Genomic DNA, 22,583 nt, shown 5'->3' with positions numbered 1-22,583 from the left:
TGTATTTCGTATGTTATTTGCGGAGAAGTTATTCTGTATATATATATTATATATATTAATATATATATATATATATATATATAGTATTATATATTATTAGCTTGTATTCAAACAGCTCTTGTGGATTTGATGCTTTGTGACAGTTGTTTGAACAAGTGTTTTTTTATATATATATATTATATATAGTATATATATATATATATATATATATATATATATATTTAGAGACGATATCCGATATATATATATATCTCAGAATAACTTCTCCGCAAATAACATACGAAAAACAAGGAGTAACTATGAGAACCATGCATTAAGATCAAAACTAAAACAAGTGAAGCGCATGTACACTACACACACCCACATATATATCTATATACCAGGGTAATTTGTGTGCCCATTAATGAAGTGATTCAAGTTCCAACTCGCAAAGCCCACAACTATGGAGTACAAAATCAGGTTGAGAAACAGCAGTGGACCTACTACACCCCTCCCAGCCATATTTAATTACCCACAAAGATAACAATAATAATACTAACTAGGAGGGAGCAATAGGTACGTGCGGAGAAGCAAGAGTAGGGAAGAAACACGAGATCATCGATATTCATATATATATCTCTATCTCTATATATATTTGTATATATAGATATATATATATATATATCTCTCTCTCTCTCTCTCTCTCTCTCTCTCTCTCTCTTTCTCGAAGTANTCTCTCTATATATATATATATATATAGATATATATGTTTATATATATCTCTATCTCTATATATATACTTATAGCTACTAGAGCACAAAGAAGGGATGAGAACGAAGAGGCGTGCATGGATAACGAGGGAGGAGAATGACACGTGTCGCGCAGGGAGGGTGTGGGGGGGGCTCGAACCGGTAACCGGTTGCCGCTTTGGGGGAATGCACGGGTGCTGGACACGTGTCGGTTGGGCCTTCACGTTTCCTACGCAGTAGTAGCCCCTGGATTTGTGAATTAATTACCGGCCTGTTTAGCTCAAATTTCGTTTCTATGGGCCGGGCCATAAAAAAAATATTTTCCAAGAAAAAAGAATTTATGGAAAAAAAATTTTAAATTTTTTTTTTATAAAATAAATTAGTATTATTGAATTTTTTTTTCAGATTTATGAAAAAATAATATTTTTATTTTCCTTTAAAAAAATCTGGAAAATGGAAACACAAATTTTCCATTAAATTTGAAAAAAATAGTTTTCTAACAAATTTAGTCGTTCTTGAAACCGAATGGATGGAAAATTGAAAAAGGAGTTTTCCGTAAAAATTCTTTTTATCAAATTTATTTTTTTTCTATACTTTTTCAAGGAACAATGCAGTTCCTTGAAAAAGGTTTCAAGGAATAATACTTTGCCTTTATCTCAAATAGGTCAGTTATTTAGGATAATTGTTGAATTCAATTATAAAACGTTATAAAAATAAATTTTCAGATAGAGTTATCTATATGTAATGCATTAGAATTATATAAATTGAATAAATTGCTCAATAAAATTTCAATTTTGATAGTATTTAGAAAATTAGGATATCTTCTATTATCTTTTTTTTAATCTATTTTTTGAGTTGCAAAATGTTGAAGGAATTGTTTAGTTTTGCTTCATTTTCTGTTTTGACTAGTATTTTTCTAATAAAAGATAATTATTTAAGAATTTTTCAAAGGAATCTGTCTTTTGCATTTTACCCCTAAAATGTTCAAGCGATGGAATTTATTCCTCTAATGTTTTAACTTTTTTAAATTATATCTTTTTAGAGTTAAGTAGTGGTAAATTATTGTCAAAAGTAGCAGTTAACTCTAGGAAAAAAAAAAAAAAAAACTCTTTCAAATGTGCCTCCTAAAAATTTCAACTTTTTCCAAAATTGCCATCCCTTTTTTTTCCCATTAGACTGAGAATGAAGTTAACTGGAGATAATGTACATACATAACATAGAAAATATGGGTGTGTTTGGTTCGAAGTCGGAATCGCTATCAGAATTGAAATGAGAAAAAACTGAAAACGGAATCGAAATTATTCATTATTTCATTCTGTTTGGTTCGCTATCTGAATTGGAATCGCAATGAACCATTTCCATTATCAGTGTTTAATTGATTCGGATAGATATCAGAAACGTAACCAAATTAATATGTCAATTTTATCTTTATGATATATTAGTTTAAATTCAAACTAAAAATTAAACACTAAAAATTTATGTCAAAATTTTAAATATATTTTTTTGAAAAAATTAAAATTTGAAATTGAACCAATAATTCAAAATATAAAACTAAATTTCGATTTATTCAAATCCAAACTTAAAATTATAATAAATTTCAATTTGAATCCATAAATTTAATTTAAATTTTAAATAAAATTTGAATAAAACTTTGGATTTTAAATTAAATTTAACTTTAAATTCAAATTTATAAATTAGATTTGAAGTGCTTGATTGAATTTTAATTTTTAATTTAAGTTCAAATTAAAATTAAAATTTATAAACATAATTTTTAAATTTAAACTTATATTTGAGTTAAAAAATAATAAGCTTAAAAAGTTAAATTTAATCCAAACAAATCCAATCCCCTGGATTTAATTTCCAATCCGACCTCTTAGCCCGAATTGGAAAAAGGAGTAAGTGGGGGATTCTCATTCACCCGGGAATCGGAATCGGAATGAAAATCTTGTATATCAAATACGGACAAACGAATTCATCTATTTCAATTTCAATTTTAGAGGAAAACAGGAGCGAACCAAACACGCCTATATAAAAGAGTTTCTTCGTCTAGTAACTTAAGTTTTTGGATTAGATCCGCGTCGCTCACTTACCAAATTGCTGTCAAAATAGTGAGTTTGATGGTTGCTTAATTGGTTTTCCTAAACTGATCCTCTTAATAATTCTCCCCATCACAGCTATCAAATCTGAGAAGCAAAAGTTTTTTTTTTTTTTTTTTTTTTTTTTTTTTTTTTTTTTTATTTTTATTTTAGAGATAGGTAGCACGCTGCTCGCTTCGTTGATTTCATTTAGAAGCAAAAGTTAATACAACAATTAATCATTTTGCTTCATATCATTGATCCACTATCAATTTTTGACAATAAATTATGTCCTTCTTTGCAAAGTGTAAAGCCTGATAACAAGTAAGATAAGCAAAAAATTTTTTTAAAAAAGCTCTCTTTTCATAAATCAACTTTTCCAGGTGAATTTGTGATGAGTTGCATACCTATATTCATGCCCTTCACAAAGTGCAAATTATGCTATTATTCCCTCAAAAAGCTAAGCTTAAATTGTGCCCTTTCATATAGACAGTGATTCAATGTGGATTTTGATGGGTGAATTTTTAAAGTATAGCTTCGAAGTACGTTATGTGTAACGACAAGTTGTGATAAAAAAAAAAAAATTCTGTTTATTTCATAAGCGATGATAAAAAACTGCACAGATCACTCTAATCTACTTAAGATATAATTTATATGGTTTTACTAAAAAATAGAAAGTAATATTTGTATATGCTTTCGTTCCAAATTTTTTTAGTCCAGTACGTGTTTATGCGTGTACGTTAAAATACCCTCTTAATTATTGTCTTATACTGTGATTTTTAAATTCATTTCAACACTATTCATATATTGACACCTCATCATGGGGTCCAAAAGGTTCTGGATTCGAGCATGGCACCTGTGTTTTAATCTCTACTTTAGAGAGCTTTTGTAGAAGCTTGAGAATAAAATTAAATTAAAAAAAAAACTCACACTGTTAATGAAAAGTAGTCCAATCTCCTTTTGATTTTAGGACAAAGCCATTTTGAACTTAAATACCATAGAACTCTTTAGCCAATCAAAGTGCGACGCGTGTATTACGCAGTACCATTTATTTCATATGTTAATTAATCTAGCTAACAATCCCAAAATGCTATGTGTTGTATGTAGATTAGCCCTTAATAATAGATTACGAGCTTGTTTAGTCCAACCAGAGCAATTACTCAAGTACTATATACCACAGCTAACATTTTGTTATTTAATTCTAAATACTTTTGGGACCTATCACAGAAAAACTCGATACTTTGTTTATCAAACATCTGAGCTTTTTTTTTTTTTTTTTCTTGAATACATAAGCTGATTCAGAAACTAGCTAAGCCGAATAAGCACCGCTACTTTCGATGCTGATTTATCTTTTGGAAACGTATCTCGTAATTGCACACGTCTCGACGGCTTATTAGCGCGCAAATGAAATCAAACATAAGTTCTCTTTTGGGAGTAAAAAAGATAAATTGATTGTTTGAATAAGCAAATGAAACAAGAGGATCTATCCTCTTCTAGAAACAATGACACACTCCTTTTTACATGCATTCTCTTTAGAATGTTTTTGGACCCAAAAAGGAGATGGTCCCCTCTAAAAGTTCCTTTCCTCTTTGGTATTTGTTTATTGTGGCGTATCCAAGTTAAAAATGAATAACATTGCTACTAATTTTGCTCAAGCTAATGTAGTCCTTAAGCAACCTTTGATTTTTATTTTTTTTTTAAAAAAAAACACTCAAAGCTCATCGCGCCCTCGTAATTTAAAATCAGCAGCCCGATTACGATCGATCAACACTCAAAAGTTTAGAATTGAGCGGAAAGAGACGGACGAACCGATCGATTAACCCTTCGAAGTTAAGTACACGATATCCCGCTGTCCGTATCGATCATTCGAAAAGCTCGTCTCGAGGTCCATTGTCTTTCGCGACAACCCCGCCCCGCCCCCCCCAAACCAAAGTCGTAGTTCAAATTTTCCTCTTAGCTAGTGATCACCACTTCTTAATTTATTCGTCACATCCATGCTTCACGGAGTACAGGTGTCGGTCGCACAGGCCGTCGAGGCAATCGGAGCGCGCGTAGAATAATATTAAAATCATAGAATAATAATAAAATGAATAAAATAGTGCATGCTTAGTGAAGTGGCATTCCAAAACAAGCATCAAATGGAATAAATTAATGATAATAGGGGACCATTAAACCTAAAGCATGGATAAAGAGGCAACTATGAAGTATTAATGTGGTGAGAGGCCATAGGCTACATCAAAGGAACAAACACCACCTGTCCATCCACTAATAGCCCTATAATAGCAAGATATATATAAAATTACTTGGCTCATAGATTCACCTTTTTAAGCTTGTTTTTTTTTTTTAGTGGTGAAAATCTATGGAAACCCTCAATAACTTTATCTTTTATCTTCCTTCTCTTTTTCAATTGACACATTTCCAAACTTTATGTCTTATTACAATTTAGTAAAGTTTTTATTGATTAAATTGCAAATTATATTACACCAGCTAGCTAATAGTGCGTTTATAATGTTGAGTATAAAATATTAAGTATTTTTCTTCGCAGCTTAAATTTTTAGAGACAACGTGGTTGTAAAGTACGATAATTCAACCAGTTGTACTCCTTACTACTGGTTTAATCTCTCAGTATATACAAACACGAGAAAAGTATTGGATGTAAATAGGTCTGATTAGTTTAATAAAATTTTCAACTCGACTTATTTAAACAACTCAAAATCAGAAAAGTTGAAAGTTACCAAAGTAAAAGTGGAGGGGCCTATTTCAAAAACGCGCAAAGTTGAGGAGGTGTTATTAGTAAATATCCACCCCTATTGCCTTTTTTTTTTTTTTTTTTTTTTTTATGTTTGTGAGTAGGTGAGCATGAGCTTTAAAAGGGCTACGGCTCCTACAAAGAGCCCTTTTGGGGGAGGTTACGTGGACATGTAGTTAGTGGTCCGTACATATCTTTTTAGCCATAAAAAAAAATAATAATGATCCTTGGGCTTTGTCACTAGCAAAAATGGGGGGCATTGATGGGGTTTCCTTTGATTTTCGTGATACGATTCCTAACCATTAGTACAATAATTAGGGCATCTCATTACATTAATTGTATATTTATTATATATAATATATATATTGTTACATAAATATTATTTTCCAAGCAACTTGAGTACAACTTTAGTTCATTGGTGTGAGATAATTAATCACCAGCTCTTTTTCATATTCTAAAGTCTATTTAAATGCATGAATATTTTATAAGGATACAGTGATTAGTTATTTTGTTTACTCAAAAGCCTTTTATTAATAAATAAGGATTATGATTAAGTATTTCTAAGTTATTTTTTTAGAAAAAAGATAAATTATTATGTAAGTTGAAGTGTATCATACGTTGAAATAATGGCTACTAGGATCTTTCCATGGATTAAAATAAATTCTTAAATTCTCATCACTTGAAATATATATGTATATATAGAAAGAGAGTTGAGCTAGAATACTATCGATAGCAAACGAGTTCTATTGTCATCTATTTGTTTTCGATGATAAAGCCTCTAAATTGACGATCGGCATCGTTGAACATGATCTATACCACTTGAAGTGTTTAGAAATCAAATTTCAAATCTTTTCGACATCATTTACCTAATGATTAAAGGATTTCAAAATTTGTAATTTTAATGATCGATATAAGGCGTTTTCTCGTTTAACGGTGTAAAGATATCCAAATCAATTAAATTTTTGTTAGAAAATTCTTGAAACTATTTAAAACAAGATCTATACTCTTGATCTTGATTACAAGACTCCTATCATCATTTTTTATAGAATATTTATTTTTAACTGCTCATTTTGTGTCCACTCGATAAATAAAAGAATAATATCGAAAATATATGAAATTTGATTTCTAAACACTTCAAGTGGTATAGATCATGTTCAACGGTACCGATCGTCGATTTGGAGGCTCCATCATAAAAAACAAATGAATGACAACGTAGCTCGTTTGCTATCGATAATATTCTAGCTCAACTCTCTCTCTCTCTCTATCTCTCTCTCTCTCTCCTCTCTCGCTATATATATATATAAGTATATATATATATATATATATATATATATATATATATATCGCATAAAATTTTACCAAGTAATTTACGCTAACATTCGAACAGACCCGAACTTACATTTTATATATATACCCCGGCCATAGTCAAGTACAAAATATATATTATATACTATTGTAACTCAACATTATGGATAAATTAATGCAGAAATAAACGAGACAAAGTGAAAGTGAACATTATTTCATGGGGAGAATTGGAATTGTTGTTTCCTTATTACTAGAATTATTTGGCACCGACTGCCCCTAGAGCAAGTGGCGAAGGATTTGATGGTTAGTACTCGAGACCCAAGTTCGAATCCTAGTTGATTTACATTTCCAGCTAAGTTTATTTCTAACTGAAATAAACGAAGTGGGTAGTATGCTACCTATCTCTTTTTACAGTAAAATTAGTGCAACAAAGATACATGAACACACGTATACGATAAATAAATAAATTTAAGATATGGTGTCATCACATAATTAAAGACACAAATATATACTACACATATTTATGATATATTATGTACTAATAAGTGTAGTGTTTTCTTAGTTCATGTGTGTGCATATATATATATATATATATAGAGAGAGAGAGAGAGAGAGAGAGAGAGAGAGAGAGAGAGAGAGAGAGAGAGAGAGTTGAGCTTATGTGCTTTTAAAAACTCAAGAATTCAACGTGCTTGCAACTTTTAGCCGTCGGATTGGCTCAAGATTCATGGAATACCAGTTAAGAAGATTTAATAGTACACATATATCGTTAATAGTGTAGTACGAATTTTGAGCCAATCCGATAGCAAAAAGTCATAAGCACAAATACTCTGTACTTTTACAAGCACATGAGCTCAACTTTTTCTCTTTCTCTCTCTTTATATATATAGAATTATATTATACTATACTGTCGTTAATATCAAACACTTGGTATTATCAAGTTTTTTACTGTTGGCCATCCCAGATTAGAATGATAGTGGTCCCCTAAGATTGACTGAGTGGTTGATTGAATAATATAAGTTAACGGGTGAAAATAGTTAAAGGGTAAATCTAACGACAGAAAACTTAATAGTATTAAAAACTTGGTACTATCGATATATAATATAGTAACCGGACTCTATATATATATATATAGAGAGAGAGAGAGAGAGAGAGAGAGAGAGAGAGAGACTTTTTTATTTTTTGAAGAAATGGGTAAAACCCATTTCTATTAAGTTGGAAATAAATTAAGAGAAAAATTGTATTCTCTAGGTTAATGGTCAATTAGCTAGTACATTTCCTCATGGGAAAAACGAGCCACGAGACAATTTAAAACGTTGGATTAGTTTGATATTATCCTCTTTTTTAATCATTATTTAGCCTTATCATATTTTTGGAATCTTATTCATAGTACGTCCATACATGAGGACAACGATTTTTTTTTGGATACACTCTAGTAGAAAAATCCAACAGTTATAACTGGATGATAACAGTGTAGGTTTAAAAGATCACCTATATATATAGCTTCAACTAAAGTACAAATGTAGATGAAATTAAGAAACCCATGAATTGATCTCAACCTAACTTCACTTGTGTTGTCTCCTTGATTACTTTTGAATGGCTTCGACGATTACCAACCAAAATCAGCATTACGTGTTTCAGACACTATATAATGTGGCGCCCCCGCTCCTTGGGGAGTCACTTATTCTAGAACATGTTTAGTCATAACACGCTTAAATTTCTTAACCTTTTAGACTTAGTCACTGCCCAAGAAATACTATAGTTGGGTTAAGATATTTATCCTACTAATATAGGACTATTTAATTTCAAGTTCTAGAAGTGTTCCACTTCACTCCTCTTTAAGTTCTGGCATTCTCGGCGGGCTCAAGGTCACTCACAAGTAGCAGATGAGATGAGACTCGTTTCACTAGCTTTAACTGACCTTGTACGGAGCCGCACTCTACCTACAATGGTCGTCAGCGGGAGAGCCATACTTTAAGCATTGTATTACTCTAGCTTAATCGAAACTCATATCATACTTCTTATCGGTGATTGGCTCTGATGTTAACTGTGATGTCCTACTTTTCACGGAGTCACTCATCTTAGAACAACTCTAGCCCTAACATATTGAACTCTCTTAATTTTTTTGGCCTAGTCTCCGTCCAAAATATTATAACCGAGTTAAGAAGTTTAATCCTACTCTATCCCTATATAAGAGACTATTTGAAATTATAGGAGTGTCAAGAGTACTCCTCTTCACATGAAAAAGTTTGCCATTATAGTCCCCGTAAAGCAGGCAAATAGTGATCGATCAGATAGAAAACGAACCAGAAATAACTTTCGAATATATATACCATATTATGTAGGGTACAAATCTTAAGAATTAATGTAGTAGAAAAGAAAACAAAAAGAGATTTAAGTCGGTAAATAATAAATGAAGGAAATTAAGATGCTTTAGAATTGAGCCTGCTCTGTTACCATGTTACCTAAAAGATTGAACGTCTGGATAGACAGAAAGAGATAAGCTCTAGCTCGGCGAAAAGAGCGTGCGCGCGTGAAAGATGCTTTAAGGCCATTCTAGATGCCTCCTGTCTAGAATTGAATGTGACCAAGGAGTTCTAAACTTTATGCTTTAATTTGTATTGGAATATAAAATTTGTGATGTAGATCATCAATGACTTAGGAGAGCTACACTTGTGCAAGTGAAACAGCTAGGGTTGACGCCGAGTCGACTCGAGTACTCGACCAAATTGAATGGCGCGTCGATCGTGAGTTAGGCCACATTTTTGACCCGTAGTCCAATCCGTGTGAAACCGGTCAAAGATGGTTCCTGATCACCTTTTAGTGGATGTTGATGGATAATAAATTAAGAGCATTAATTAGTGTTTTGCTTAAACAATTATGGCTTAATGTTGATGATCACTAGCTACTTGCATCCCCTTGGCTCAAGATATTTAAAAAGTTGTATTCTTGGAAGGGCTCAGTGTTACAGGTAAAAAGAAAGCCCCAGGGAACAGAAAAACCAGTTCAATTTCTAGGCACTTGATTAGATTTTTAGTACAATTTTGGTCGTCGCAATCTCTTTAATTATGATCTTTGTTGATCTCCTATCTCATAAGTTTTCTTTAATAAACGTCTTCGGCACTATGTATTTTAGCTGACGACTGAATTACTGATAATTTGTACTCTTGTCATAAACAAGATGAATATGAACTGAGATCTAATACCGCATTAAAGAACTGTAACAAGTTCAAAGCTTAAGTCAACAGATAGAGATCCCCATACACTATATACATATAGACGCGTCAACGCGAGATTAGTGTTTGATCTTAACAGTTGTCCTATCAAATCAAAACTAAAATTATTATTAGTTTTGCTGATTATTTCTGCTCAGGACTGAGGTTACATGATTCTTAATTAATTTCTCACTGATGCTATATAATAAAAACAAAAGAGCACTGGCTTGTAGTGACAATGTAACTTTCAAAGTTAAGTAATTGTTGAGGAACTAGTACTCCGGGTGGTTCATTACCTTTACTAGTTCTCTAGTAAATAATTGTTAAATACTACAAATTCTCTAATGTGAGGAATCATGTGTGACTCGAACTCAGGACTTTCTGTTCTGATATCATGTTAAATAATATAAAATAATCATAAATTATTGTCTAAGAGCTTAAACTTGTAGCTAGAAAATGATGTTTAAATAGTTTTATATTCCTTTGAGAATCTTGGGTACTCTTTTTTTTTAAAAAAAAAGAATGGCATTTTAGTAAATTCACCCCAACCAAAACATTAGTGGAAGTGGGTTGCTTCTGAGAGGGACTTTTGGCACAGCTAAATACTAAGTAGATACATATATAGGACCATAAATAGGTTGCCACACCTGCAAGCCCATTGTGTCTCACTCACAGGGAGACAAGCTTGGGATTGAATATATAGACACACTACCTCTACCTCATCTTTGGGGGGAATCTCTCTCTAGCTATTTTTTGGTGGGGGGGGGGAAGTTATGGAGAGCCACTTTGGTTGGGAAAGTGCTCTTCATGAGGATGGGTGGAGGAAGGGCCCCTGGACTTCTGAGGAAGACAAGCTGCTCATGCAGCATGTCAACCAGCATGGTGAAGGGAGGTGGAACTCTGTCTCCAAGCTCACAGGTAATTTAATTACCTCTACAGAAAGTGCTCTAGACATGTATCCTGATAACTTTTGTTTGTCAAACGTCTGTTTACTACTGCTCGTGATGTATGTAGGGTTGAGGAGGAGCGGGAAGAGCTGCAGGCTTAGGTGGGTGAACTACCTGAGACCAGACCTGAAGAAAGGGAAGATCACCCCACAGGAGGAGAACATCATTCTTGAGCTGCATGCTTTGTGGGGAAACAGGTAGAGAGAATTAAAGTGATTGACCACCATTCTTTATTACTATGGAATACAAAATTGATGAATTGACTGTCCCTAGCGCAAGTGGCAAAAGTCTTGGTGGTTGGTATCCGAGGTTTCAAGTTCGAATTCAAGTTGATTCATATTTCTAGCTAAAGTTTATTTCTAAATGAAATAAACGAAGCGGATAGCATACTATCTATCTCTTTAAAAAAAATAATAATAATGGAGCATTGCAATATGATCTAATTGTTATATGTTTATGTATGTATAGATGGTCGACGATTGCACGGAGCTTGCCTGGGAGGACAGACAACGAGATCAAGAACTACTGGCGGACGCACTACAAGAAGAGCAAGCCGTCGAAGAGCGTGGAGCGGGCACGGGCGCAGTTCCTGAAGCACCAGCAGCTGGAGCGAAAGAAGCAGCAGCTGCAGCAGCAGCAGCAGTTGCAGTTGCAGCAGTTGCAGCAGCTGCAGCAGCAGGAGCAGGTGCTGCTGATGCATCCTTACGACATGCAGCAGAGGCTGACTGCAGGCGCAGAAAAGGAAGCAGAAGCTCTGGCAGTAGCTGCACAGCAGCAGATGCAGGAGATGGACCAGTTCCTGCTGTACCCGGGATCTTACGACCTGCTGCAGGGCAGCAGCAGTGGCGGCGGCGGCGGCGGCACGACGAGCGAGGACGGCTCGACGACCGAGGACGGTGGGGGAGGGTGGGGGAGCCTCTGGAACCTCGATGACGTGTACGGTGACGTCGGCGTCGGCCGCGTCGGGTGTCGTGGCAACCTCGTGATGCGTGCCGAGGAATTTGCCTTTTACTATAATAATAACAACAACAACTAGGAGAATAAATATTATATTATATATATATATATAGGATAAAAAAAATTTCTTTTTTTTTTTCTCTTTTTTTTGGTGTAAAAGAGAGGAATTAATTAGGAAAGATAGAGAGAGGTGGGGAGGGGTAATATATAGTAGCTTTTGTCGGTGGATAATAAGTGTGCATTAATCCACTTCTAAGTGGGCTAATGGTAATTAACATGTCATTAATTAAGGGTTAAACTTTGCTAATTATGTCCTATCACTTTCCCTAAGGAAAAAAAAAAACCTTATTTGGGGTATTTTTCAAGTACAAAATATGTATGTATGTATAAGTTATAACTGCTGCATAATAAGTTACTGTATTTATTATATGTACGTGTTTTAACAGCTGTTTACTTACTCACTCGAATGTTGTTATTTTTTTTATTCTATCTAGCTATAGTAAGTATCATTCTACTCATAAAATATGCAATCGCTTTCGCGAATTAGATAAATTATACAATTAAAATATTTCAATAGTAATTGGTAATTTAGTAATGAGCTAGTTAGCTGAGTAGTGTCCTTCTAACATAGATACATAAAAAAAGATTCCAGCTAAAGCAGATTTGGTACAAGAAAGTGTTAATAGATCTTTCTTTAGGATTGATATGAGGCACCAAAAGTGGTTTTCTTTTCCTTTCTTTTCTTTTTGTGTGAAGATGTTTTGTAGGCCTTAGTGACACATCTGCCCTGCTCGAAGCAGGAATCAATTCTAATTGCAGCACCAGAACTAAAAGTACAACAAGTAAATATTGTTAACACTTAGATTTTCTTTTCTTTCTTTTTTCCTTTATAAAAGAGAAAATATGCTAGATAGACTAGCAATAAAAAGATAACCACACAAGCTACTTTGAACAAAAATGTTGAATAAAACACCTCATAAGGATTTTAGGCCCCACGGTTTCACGTCAAGATAAGTTATCCGACAGTAACTTATTACATAAAACACCTTTTTTTTCGCGAATGCGAGATAACAGCTTGACATCTATCCGCAGCAATACATCAAAAACTTTTTAGGGATGGTACAGCAGAGGTGGTTTATCACATTTGAGTAATGAATTAGCAAAATACATGTACATTCAGCAACTATACGTTTTCTTGTTCTCCAACTAACTACACAGCACATACTTTCAACCTACTGCCAAACTACTGTACCTACAGTGGACTTTTGTTAATTATACACCTCTTCAGAAAATAGATAAATGACACGCTAAACAATATGTTGATGCATCCATGGCTTTTAAATCTGAGTAACGGAAAATATGGGATAACATAACAGTGCTAACTCTACTCAATTGACACTTCTGCAAAGGCTCCAAATGGATCACACAGAGCCTTACATTTACGAATGGCTCGATAAAAAAACTATCACTCAAACAAAACGAAACAATCAAACTAAAAACGCAATCTTTGTCATAATCATAATTCACTATGCATTTAGCAAACATATGGAGAGAAGAAACAGATACGAAGCTTAGCTTCGAAAGAAAATATACAAACATGTTCCATGAGAATAGGGTATCCTTTTTTGTATGACAATTATCCATAGGTCAAAGAGTGTAATAGGGCAATTAAACCCCCAGAAGAAATTTAATTTTTTCAGAATCTATGAAGAGAGGGCCCTTTACAAGGTTAAGATAATTGAGTTCAATGGTATTCACTATTCATGAATGACTATTGCTCTGTTTCAAGGGGCTTCTCAAATAAGCTGAATCCTTGTAGCCGGCATATACAGGAAGATCAAGGGCTTTCTCTGCTATCCTCCGATCCTCATGAATCCTCACTATCAAGCTCTCCAGTGAAGGAAAATTCGCCTGCAAATTAGTGAATTACAAGTTAAAGATATATCATGGTAAATAGCAAAATCATGAAGTCAAATCTTGGATCTTTTCTGTACATACCCTTAAAATACATTCATGTTCATTTCTTCAATTTTTTTTTTTAATAAATATTGTATGTAAGAAGTTTGTATGTAGCCAACATCTGCACAGCCGCCCCTCCACTCAACAGCTAATCTTGAAAAACGCAACGACTATAATAGCCCTAAAACTTTCTGCGCTACACACTCTTTATATTTAGCAGAAAGTCATAGGACCAACAATGGCTTCTATATGTCAGACTAGAGTAACTAGGTTTTAACATCGGTCGAGGTAATGATTGTTCATGGCTTCACGCAGTGTGAAACAAAGAGGTATAGGAGAAGAAATGAAACATGCAAAAAATGTCTTTTTGAGGGGCATACATAGACCCAAAAGTTCATTAACGATTTCCACATTTTAATACCTCAGGTCTAATGTAGCCAACAATAGCAAGGCGCAGCTCCTCTCCATAGAAGTCCTCTTCGAATTCATGAAGCAACCATGGTTCCTGAAATCAATAACACCATTAAGTAAACAATTGAACAGATATATAAAGTAAAAAACCTATAGTAAACTCACAATCGTTTTCTCGGTGTTGTCAAAATACGGATTCCAGCCAATACTCATGACCATCTTGTAGACACCATGCATTGATAGCGCAGCCCAACCAAAATACACTCCCGAGGTATGCTCACAGAGAAGATCAGAGAAGTTTTCGGCAGGTAAATTAGCTGCAAGAAAGGAAAGATTTTTCATCTACTACGGTGGGCAGGTTCCCCTGATACTAAACTCTCAATAGAAAGATAATTTAGAGCAAAATGATCTAAGAGAAAGCACCATTCGGCTTTACAACAAGCTTTATCGTGCGTACTGCTTTCTGATGCAACATGTATGAAGAAACTCTAAATGTGATAGGTGAATCACCCAGAGGATAGATGATATGAAATGAAGATGAGTTTGATAGGTGAATCACCAAGAGGATAGATGATATGAAATGAAGATGAGTTTGATAGGTGAATCACCAAGAGGATAGATGATATGAAATGAAGATGAGTTTGAAAGATTTTGAAGTCCAATGGAATTATGGCCAGACTCTCAGCAAAGGTAACTTTACATGTATTTTGTACAAGCAACAATAGAAGAAAGTTGGGTAAGATAAGCGAGAACAAAGACAGGCATACAGTGACAAAAATGTGATTGGAAGAAACAATTGTCATAAATATAATAACTTTTACTGATATAATTATTGCAAGTAGTTTTTAGTTCACAAGCTTAATGAATTACCATTAATTAAGAGACAACATAGAAATCAGTTTCAAGACAATTGGTGTACATGATATTCATACCATGTTATGTTCATTGAAAAGAGTGTTACAGTGTATCTCTTTCTTGCCAATGCAGAATAAAGAGACTGAGATGCACCAGCCTTACCCTTGCTACTGAAGATGCAATTTTCCATGCCTCGTAAGTACTATAACTACTTTATGTATAGTACTTAGCTGGAAAAACAGATTGACTATATTGGTGCAACAAAGAAGAAAGAGAACATGAAAAACAGAAAACAATCATTCCAAATAAAGAAAAAAAAGTTTTTTATTCAACAATAGCTATAATATCATGAAATATGCTTTGAACATAGTGGATATTGTAGGTGCCTCAAGAAATTTTAAAGCACTGTGATTACTCTAAATGGCAACATGGAGAGACAATAAATAAACTGAAGTTCTGACCTGTTGGTATCCCAAGAACTTTAGAGCCGCGGCCATATCCCTTAATTACAGGACCTCCAATAAACCACGGTTCAATTGGTAAAGTACCTTCAATCCCTACAATTTGCCAACACTAACATCAGCAAAAGAAGAAGAAATTGAGGATGGCTATGAAATCTAGCATAGCTATAAATAATAATTAGAATTCAGGGCATACAATCTTCAAATGAGGGCAAACCCCACTTTTCCGGATGCAGATCAAGCAAAGAATGGATCACCTCATCAGCTGAACTATAAAGAGCAGCTTGTTTTGGCAGAGACGGTACAGCGATCACTTGCATTCCTGCAGCCTTGCCAGCCGTAATACCAGGCCTAGTATGACCACTTACTCTTATGGTAACAGATAATATAAAATAATTGACAATTAAGGGTTAAAACTTATATATCAACCAAACTGACAGACAACACAGCATTATTCAAAAGGGAATTTAAGTTCTATTATTTGGAAGAATTCTTCTGCTGATAATTTAGCTTATATTCAGAGGTTGTCAAAGCAGCCGAGGAGTACAATGGCAAAGGCACAACTTTAACTGGTAAGGAATCTCTTAATTTGTTTAATAGATTATCTAATGATAAATCCAATCAGTTACAAAACCAAGAAACAACTCCATACTTAGGTCATGCCAGTTGAAAATGATACTTCGTCATGGCTGGCTCATATTTTCAGACCATTCAATGATAGAGATGAGCAAGAATTGGCAGATGAACTGCTTCAAGCAAAAGATTCACCATCAATGCAAGGAATGTTCGCCATAATTACTTAAGATATAACTGAGTCAAAGACTATAAGCGACGTGCAATGAAGAACACCGCCAAGTAATTAAGAATACTGCCAAGCAATTAAATTTTCAAGTACTATTGAGTCTATACAAAGATCCCAGTTTTAAAATCAGCCAACAAACTTTTTCAATATAATAGATGGCGACCACAACCCAGATATTTAAATCTAAGACATGCAAACAACTCGTCAATTTCTACCAGCGGCCGGTATTGGCTTCATTGCCATATTGTACAAGAGAATCCAGAGTTTATACAGCAACAGCTATGGAGAAGGTGTTTTTTCAAGGGAAGAAGCAGTTTAGATCAACTCTCAACCCCCTGGATCAGCTAGATGAAGATTAATTCATCCTCAAAGAGGCGAGGTGCTCATTAGGAGGCGGTAATTCCAACATCACAGAAGCCTCATCATATTAAGGGCAGGGTATACAGCAGAAACAGCAGAACTCTAAGCTAAGATTCATGAAATGATCGGCACAAACTATATGCTTAAGCCTTCCAGATATCGTTGCAAAATTTTTATACAAAGAGAATTCGTCATAAGCAATCTAGCTGAAGTAAATTAACATAGGAGAATATCCAGCTATAATCCCATAAGGCTAGAGATGTAAGTTGGAAAGAATCTTGCTATTTGGAATTTAAGTTTTAGTAACCAAGTAACCAAGGAGTGGCCACCAAGATTATATAAGTAACAAGAAGGAAGCATAAGTAACTAGCTTTTAAACAGGGCTCTTGTTTCATTTACAAACATAACAAGACGAAAACATGATACCACAGCATTCTTCCAAAAGTTTAGATGCTCATCCGCATGCATGACTGTTGCCTCACATCACTTATTTTTGTGGACAGTGAAGAGAAATAATGGGTTCATTGAAGATCAGATAGCAACACTGGGATCAATAGGATACAAAATACTACAAGGAAATATTCAAAGTATTGTTGTATGTACAATTTTGAAGTTGGACAAATTTAACAGCGAGGATGAAGAGAAACTTACAATGAATCCTCAATTACAAGGCAGCTAGATGGATCAGCATTCATTCTTTTCGCAGCTTCCAGAAAACTTCAAAATAAAAACATGAGTAAAAGGTGCATTACAATCAGCTTGACTTGATGAGTATGAAATATTTTTATCGAAGCTTGGATAGACCAACATGCTCAGATAATAATGTGTATGTAACAATGCCTCACATTTCTGGTGATGGCTTCCCCCTTACAACTTCGTCACCACCAACAATGGCAGAAAATGATTCTTTCCACCCTATATATCCCGAAAAGTAATAGATTGAAAAGGAAGAAACAAGACTAACATCTCCACAAAAAAATAAACAAATTCACTTTCACAAAGGGGAGCAACATGCGACTAATTTCTAGCATCGAAGAAGAATGTACCATCATGGAAAGAAATCTTGACTTCTATGTTTGATCTGGGAGAGTTTGAGGCCAAAGCCATCGGTACCTGATTGCTCCTTAGATGTTTGATTAAGCGATTGGCACCTGGAAGAGCTTTAATGTTGCACCATCTGTAATAATAAAATGAATTAATCTATGTTAGATATTAACTTAAAGATCCAAAACAAAAAATTATCCTTACACAAACTTTGATCATCCATTAAAATGTCAAAAATTATACACATAAAAGCGATGAAAATATTTTTCTAGGACCATCTAAGAGTGTTTATTATTCAACATCTCTGCAGACAGAGAGTGCTCAAGGCAGACAGATGTCATGTGCAAAATGTCGTTCTAACATAATCTAATTCAACAAAATGTTTGTAATTTCTAATTCAATTTGTAGTTACTAGAGTGCATGATCTTAGCAGAAAACATGCCTAGTTCAACTAAAGTAAAACTTCAGCATAAGAACCAGTTATGTGGAAAAATCATGCATATAGTTTGTCCATATATGCACACAATAACCACATAGTAGACTGCAACTCCCTAATTGCAACCCATCACACATAAACCTAGAAAATTTAGCAGTAAGTGTCATAATTATGGCAATATTGCCCAACAAGAGGTCAAAGTCCAAATTTTACACCATAACGAATACTAGCGTGTTCAAATTATAAGCTTGAAACCTACACAATGGACACAAATTGAACTAAAAGAATTGCTGTATAACTAAATAGTTCTAATTGATGACTTACTTTTAAGAAAAAGTAATCAGATGGTATGCATGAAGTCATGCTCAAAAAGAAGTTATATACTGCATATAGGTACTTTCAGAGTTAATGGCTATTCAATTGTAATTGCTGGTTGAAAGTAGCTGTTAAAAGGCACACTGGAGGTATCCCAACAAAAACCATCGAAAAATACAGTCGAAGCATCTTTACGAAAGGGCTCAGCCTTATAATCCATAAGCCCAGGCATGCGTGCCAAAAGATTTTTCAAACATAAAAACATAATACAGGAATTTGGATTATCGCTGTGCCTTCCCTACTTTTTTCCCCTGACTTTAGTTTTTTAAACCTTGTATGTAAATTTTTTCTACTGCTGCATTTAGACCATGGTTATCAAATGGCACAGCAGACACTGGGAGATGATCTTCCCATCACTTAAATGTTGGGCGCCATTAACATGCCAGACTCCGAAAAATTCTTCATAAGTAGCACCGAGAACATGCTTTATAATATATATACACGCATAAGTAGGCAGGCATGCATATGCATGTTTATCCGAAAATATAGAGATAAAAAGGTGAAGCCTAAGAACTGTGATTTAAGCCTTTTTTGGAGGACAAATCAAAGTATATGATTAAAACAGAAAATACTATAAAGATAATGGAAAGTGTTCAGTTGGAACCTGAAAATGTGACTGAACTGCACATATATGTATACATCTACATTTTGTGCATATGTGCATATAAAATCCAAATTATATGCACCTATTTAGTAACTTCGTGCCCTATATTTATCTGCATAAACATAAAACAGGAAAGATAAATATTAAAGACGTGTAACTGACGTTACCGTTCAGAAAACATCGGATTAATTAATGAGATGCACTCTTCTGTTGAGCAAGGAAGTTCATAATCTTCAACAATAGCAGCTGCGGCTTCATAAGGTGTCTTCCCTATTATTCTGTGTGCTTTCTTGTTATCCCATGTCTTCCCATACTTGACAAGAAATAGTTTCAGAACTTGATTCACAATGCTATCTGTCATAGAACTCAAAAATGCTGTAATCTTTTCTTTTACTTGTGAACAGGGGAAACAATGTATGTAGCTTACGGGAAGATTATACTCTATGAAAGCATTATATTTCTAATAACATGTCTATATAACTTATAAGTACAACAGCAATTGCAAAAGAAAGAGAAGATTAAATACCTGTATTTAAGAGTGTTCCGTCCAAGTCAAGAATGACATGAGGGAGTAACTTAGTCATGGGATTTGCTGCAGCCATGTCCCAAATCTGGGAGAAGCTTATGCAAAGACAAGTAACTGTATAAGCAAAAGCAACCAGACAAGCAACAGAACTTGCTGATTGAAAAGTAAATGTGCAGAAGCCAGAACTTGTAATACAATGCCATGCTATAAATATATTTAAATCACAAAGTCCAAAAATAATCTTTTCAATAACAATATTCCAATATTTTTAAATCTTCATGCAATGTGTGAAGCTTGTTTGGTCGCAATTTTGAGTTCATTCAAGAATGTCCAGTTCTTACATGCTCCAAAGCTGTGACAGTTTAATATGCAAAAATGGGAGGCATCGACCCAAATGAATGCTCTGAGAACTTCTGCTTATTCATCCAAAGAAATTTGAGTGAATCCTGAGATCAATCTGATTTGATAGACTAAACTAATTAACATCAACCTTAACCAACTAAAATGAACGTATCCAACCTACTTGTAGAATAACTAAGTTTTGGGTTATAGGTTCAATGCCGCATTTTTTGCATAAAAGACAAGCACTCTAGCTGATGTTGCCTAGGGTTCTCCAAAATTCCACATCAAACAAGAGCACTGTAATTCTCCAAGACAAAGTCTAAAATTTAATGGAATTTATCTATTGTGAAGAAAAATTCTTAGGACTATAATTTCATTCTAAAACAGATAAATCCCAATCCCAGTACCCACTTTCACTAATATTCAGCAATCAACATAACCCTAAAAAATCCAGCAAAAGTTGAGAACCAAAAACTCTGAATCCCAAGTTATATAATCTTCCAAAAAATGTAAAATGATTCTAAGATTCATTTCATCAAATTGCTCATCCAAACAATGAATTAAATCTTTTTTTTTGTGCATGCTTATCTTTGAGGCAATTAAACTAATATGTAGATGCAATCAAATGAAATCATACCAAAAGGTGCAGTAAACCTCTTCTCTCTCTCTCTCTCTCTCTCTCTCTCTCTAATCGAAGTGCCCTACGCCCCAACTCCCAAGGGACATGGAGCTGTTTATAGCCGCACGATGATCAGCCCATCATGTAGGGCCCACCGGTCAACGAGTAAGAGGAGTCAGATTGTGTAAAGAGTCGGCATCAAAGGCGACAATACAAAAGAAAAAAAAATAATAATTCAGGTAATTCTTTATCACCATTAATGGAGATTTCGGAGATCCAAAATTGGGGGGGAGGGGGGNGTGGTTTACATTTTTATTTTCTTTGTCCCGAACGGGTTTAAACCAGATTTTAAGGTTATGTAATAAAATCAATTTTTTAAAAGTCAGGCAGTTAGATCAAAATAACTGATAGTTGAGGTAAGTTTTATACATTTTACCAATTATTAGAAGAAAAAAAAAATCCATTGGAGACTTCTCATGCTTCTTATACTATCCGAGGTCTATAAAAGACATCAAGTTCTTAGAAGACACAAGTAGAATTTTTTACATTTTCTTCTCTATATCCTCACAACTACAAATTATGGATGACAACGATCTCACAGGAGGAATTTGAGTTCATGAATTTGGTTCATCCAATGCCGAATAGCAATGGCAATGAAACATCAAAGAGAAGACACATCTACACATCCATTCTCGCCGGCTCAATATACGCTCAAGAATTGCATGACAGTATCACATATTAACATCGTTTCTATCTGTGAATGCAATCAAATCTTTTTTCTACTATGTATGAAACATACTAATGAATTCGACAAAATTTCACCATTGCGGAGATCCTAAACTTCAACATAGCATAAAACACGCGATCCCGAATCAAAATTCATGCCAACTATGTGATACACAACATAAAATGTGACAAAAACAGTAGTAAATTCAGAAACTGATTCACAACTCGAGCATAGATGCAGCAACTGAATCGCCATTACAGGTCTCAATTCGGGTTCAGAAAAACGAGATGCTCACTCACCTGCGGCCCCGGGACTCCGCTTCTCCCCGCCGCGGCTCCGAGCGCTTCGGATTCCGCGGCGGCGATGGGCTTCGCGGGGAAGCGGCGACGGGGAGGAGAGATAGCGAGGCTTGGTTTGAGATGCGAACCTGTGCGGCGATGGCGATGGTGGTGGGTTGGGAATTTGTGGGAGGAGGATGATCGGGGGCGAAAGGGGAGGGAGAGGAGGAGGAGGGAGGAGAACGATGGCGAGAGCGAGAGAGTGGCCGTCGAGGAGGATGAGGAGGAGGTAGGGATGTCAATGGGTACGGATACCGAAATTTTATACGACCTTAACCCCAACCCGAATCCGAACCAAACGTAGCTAATTTATTCAATACGGATATGATTTTAGACATTAATATATTACAAATAAAAATTCGTCGGATATGAATTTTAATATGAATTTCGACTGTATCCAATCCGATCCGAAATCTATCATAATCCGAATTTATTTGATATTATATATAATATGTATATAAAATTTGATATTATATTTGAATTTGTATTTTATTTTAAAAATTTAGATTTACTGTAATATATTTTAAAATATTGAAAATAGAAATAATTGTTTCAGGTTCGATTTTCGGGTTCGAGTTCGGGTTCGGGTTCGGGTTTCAGATATTTGGTCGGGTTCGGATTTGGATATGAATTTTTAAAATCCGTCAGATTCGGATCTAGGTCGGATTTCAGATTTTGAGTTGGATTCGGGTTCGGATTTTTAAAAATCCGTCTCGAATCCGACCCGTTGACATCCATAGGAGGAAGG

The 22,583-nt window shown here is 34.6% G+C and overlaps 3 protein-coding genes across 4 annotated transcripts in view; 1 reads left to right on the top strand and 2 right to left on the bottom strand.

Annotated features, from left to right (window-relative positions):
- LOC109714572 overlaps positions 1 to 501 on the bottom strand; it is a 6,118-nt gene extending 5,617 nt beyond the window's left edge. The window contains exon 1 of the mRNA XM_020239262.1: positions 381 to 501. Within this exon, the coding sequence (XP_020094851.1) occupies positions 381 to 501 (121 nt within the window). The remainder of the gene's footprint in view (positions 1 to 380) is intronic.
- On the top strand, positions 10,846 to 12,261 carry LOC109714461 (myb-related protein P). Its single transcript, XM_020239100.1, has 3 exons — positions 10,846 to 10,990; positions 11,087 to 11,216; positions 11,488 to 12,261. Exons 1-3 carry the CDS (start codon positions 10,846 to 10,848, stop codon positions 12,053 to 12,055), a joined length of 843 nt encoding a protein of 280 aa, XP_020094689.1. The 3' UTR covers positions 12,056 to 12,261.
- LOC109714277 (bifunctional riboflavin kinase/FMN phosphatase) lies at positions 13,470 to 22,065 on the bottom strand. 2 transcript variants are annotated; one of them, XM_020238831.1, is made up of 11 exons: positions 21,797 to 22,065; positions 19,810 to 19,904; positions 19,451 to 19,637; positions 17,871 to 18,001; positions 17,670 to 17,739; positions 17,476 to 17,541; positions 15,859 to 16,013; positions 15,663 to 15,758; positions 14,512 to 14,663; positions 14,357 to 14,440; positions 13,470 to 13,887 (listed from the first exon to the last, which is right to left on the bottom strand). In XM_020238831.1, the coding sequence occupies exons 2-11, from the start codon at positions 19,883 to 19,885 to the stop codon at positions 13,738 to 13,740; spliced, it is 1,167 nt and encodes a 388-aa protein (XP_020094420.1). In that variant the 5' UTR covers positions 19,886 to 19,904; positions 21,797 to 22,065; the 3' UTR covers positions 13,470 to 13,737. The 2 variants fall into 2 exon arrangements, with proteins under 2 accessions (XP_020094420.1, XP_020094418.1); XM_020238829.1 differs by having other exon boundaries at positions 19,810 to 19,894.

Source organism: Ananas comosus, linkage group 8 (assembly GCF_001540865.1).
Source record: "Ananas comosus cultivar F153 linkage group 8, ASM154086v1, whole genome shotgun sequence".
NCBI lineage: Eukaryota > Viridiplantae > Streptophyta > Magnoliopsida > Poales > Bromeliaceae > Ananas > Ananas comosus.
This window is presented reverse-complemented; position numbering and strand designations above follow the sequence as displayed.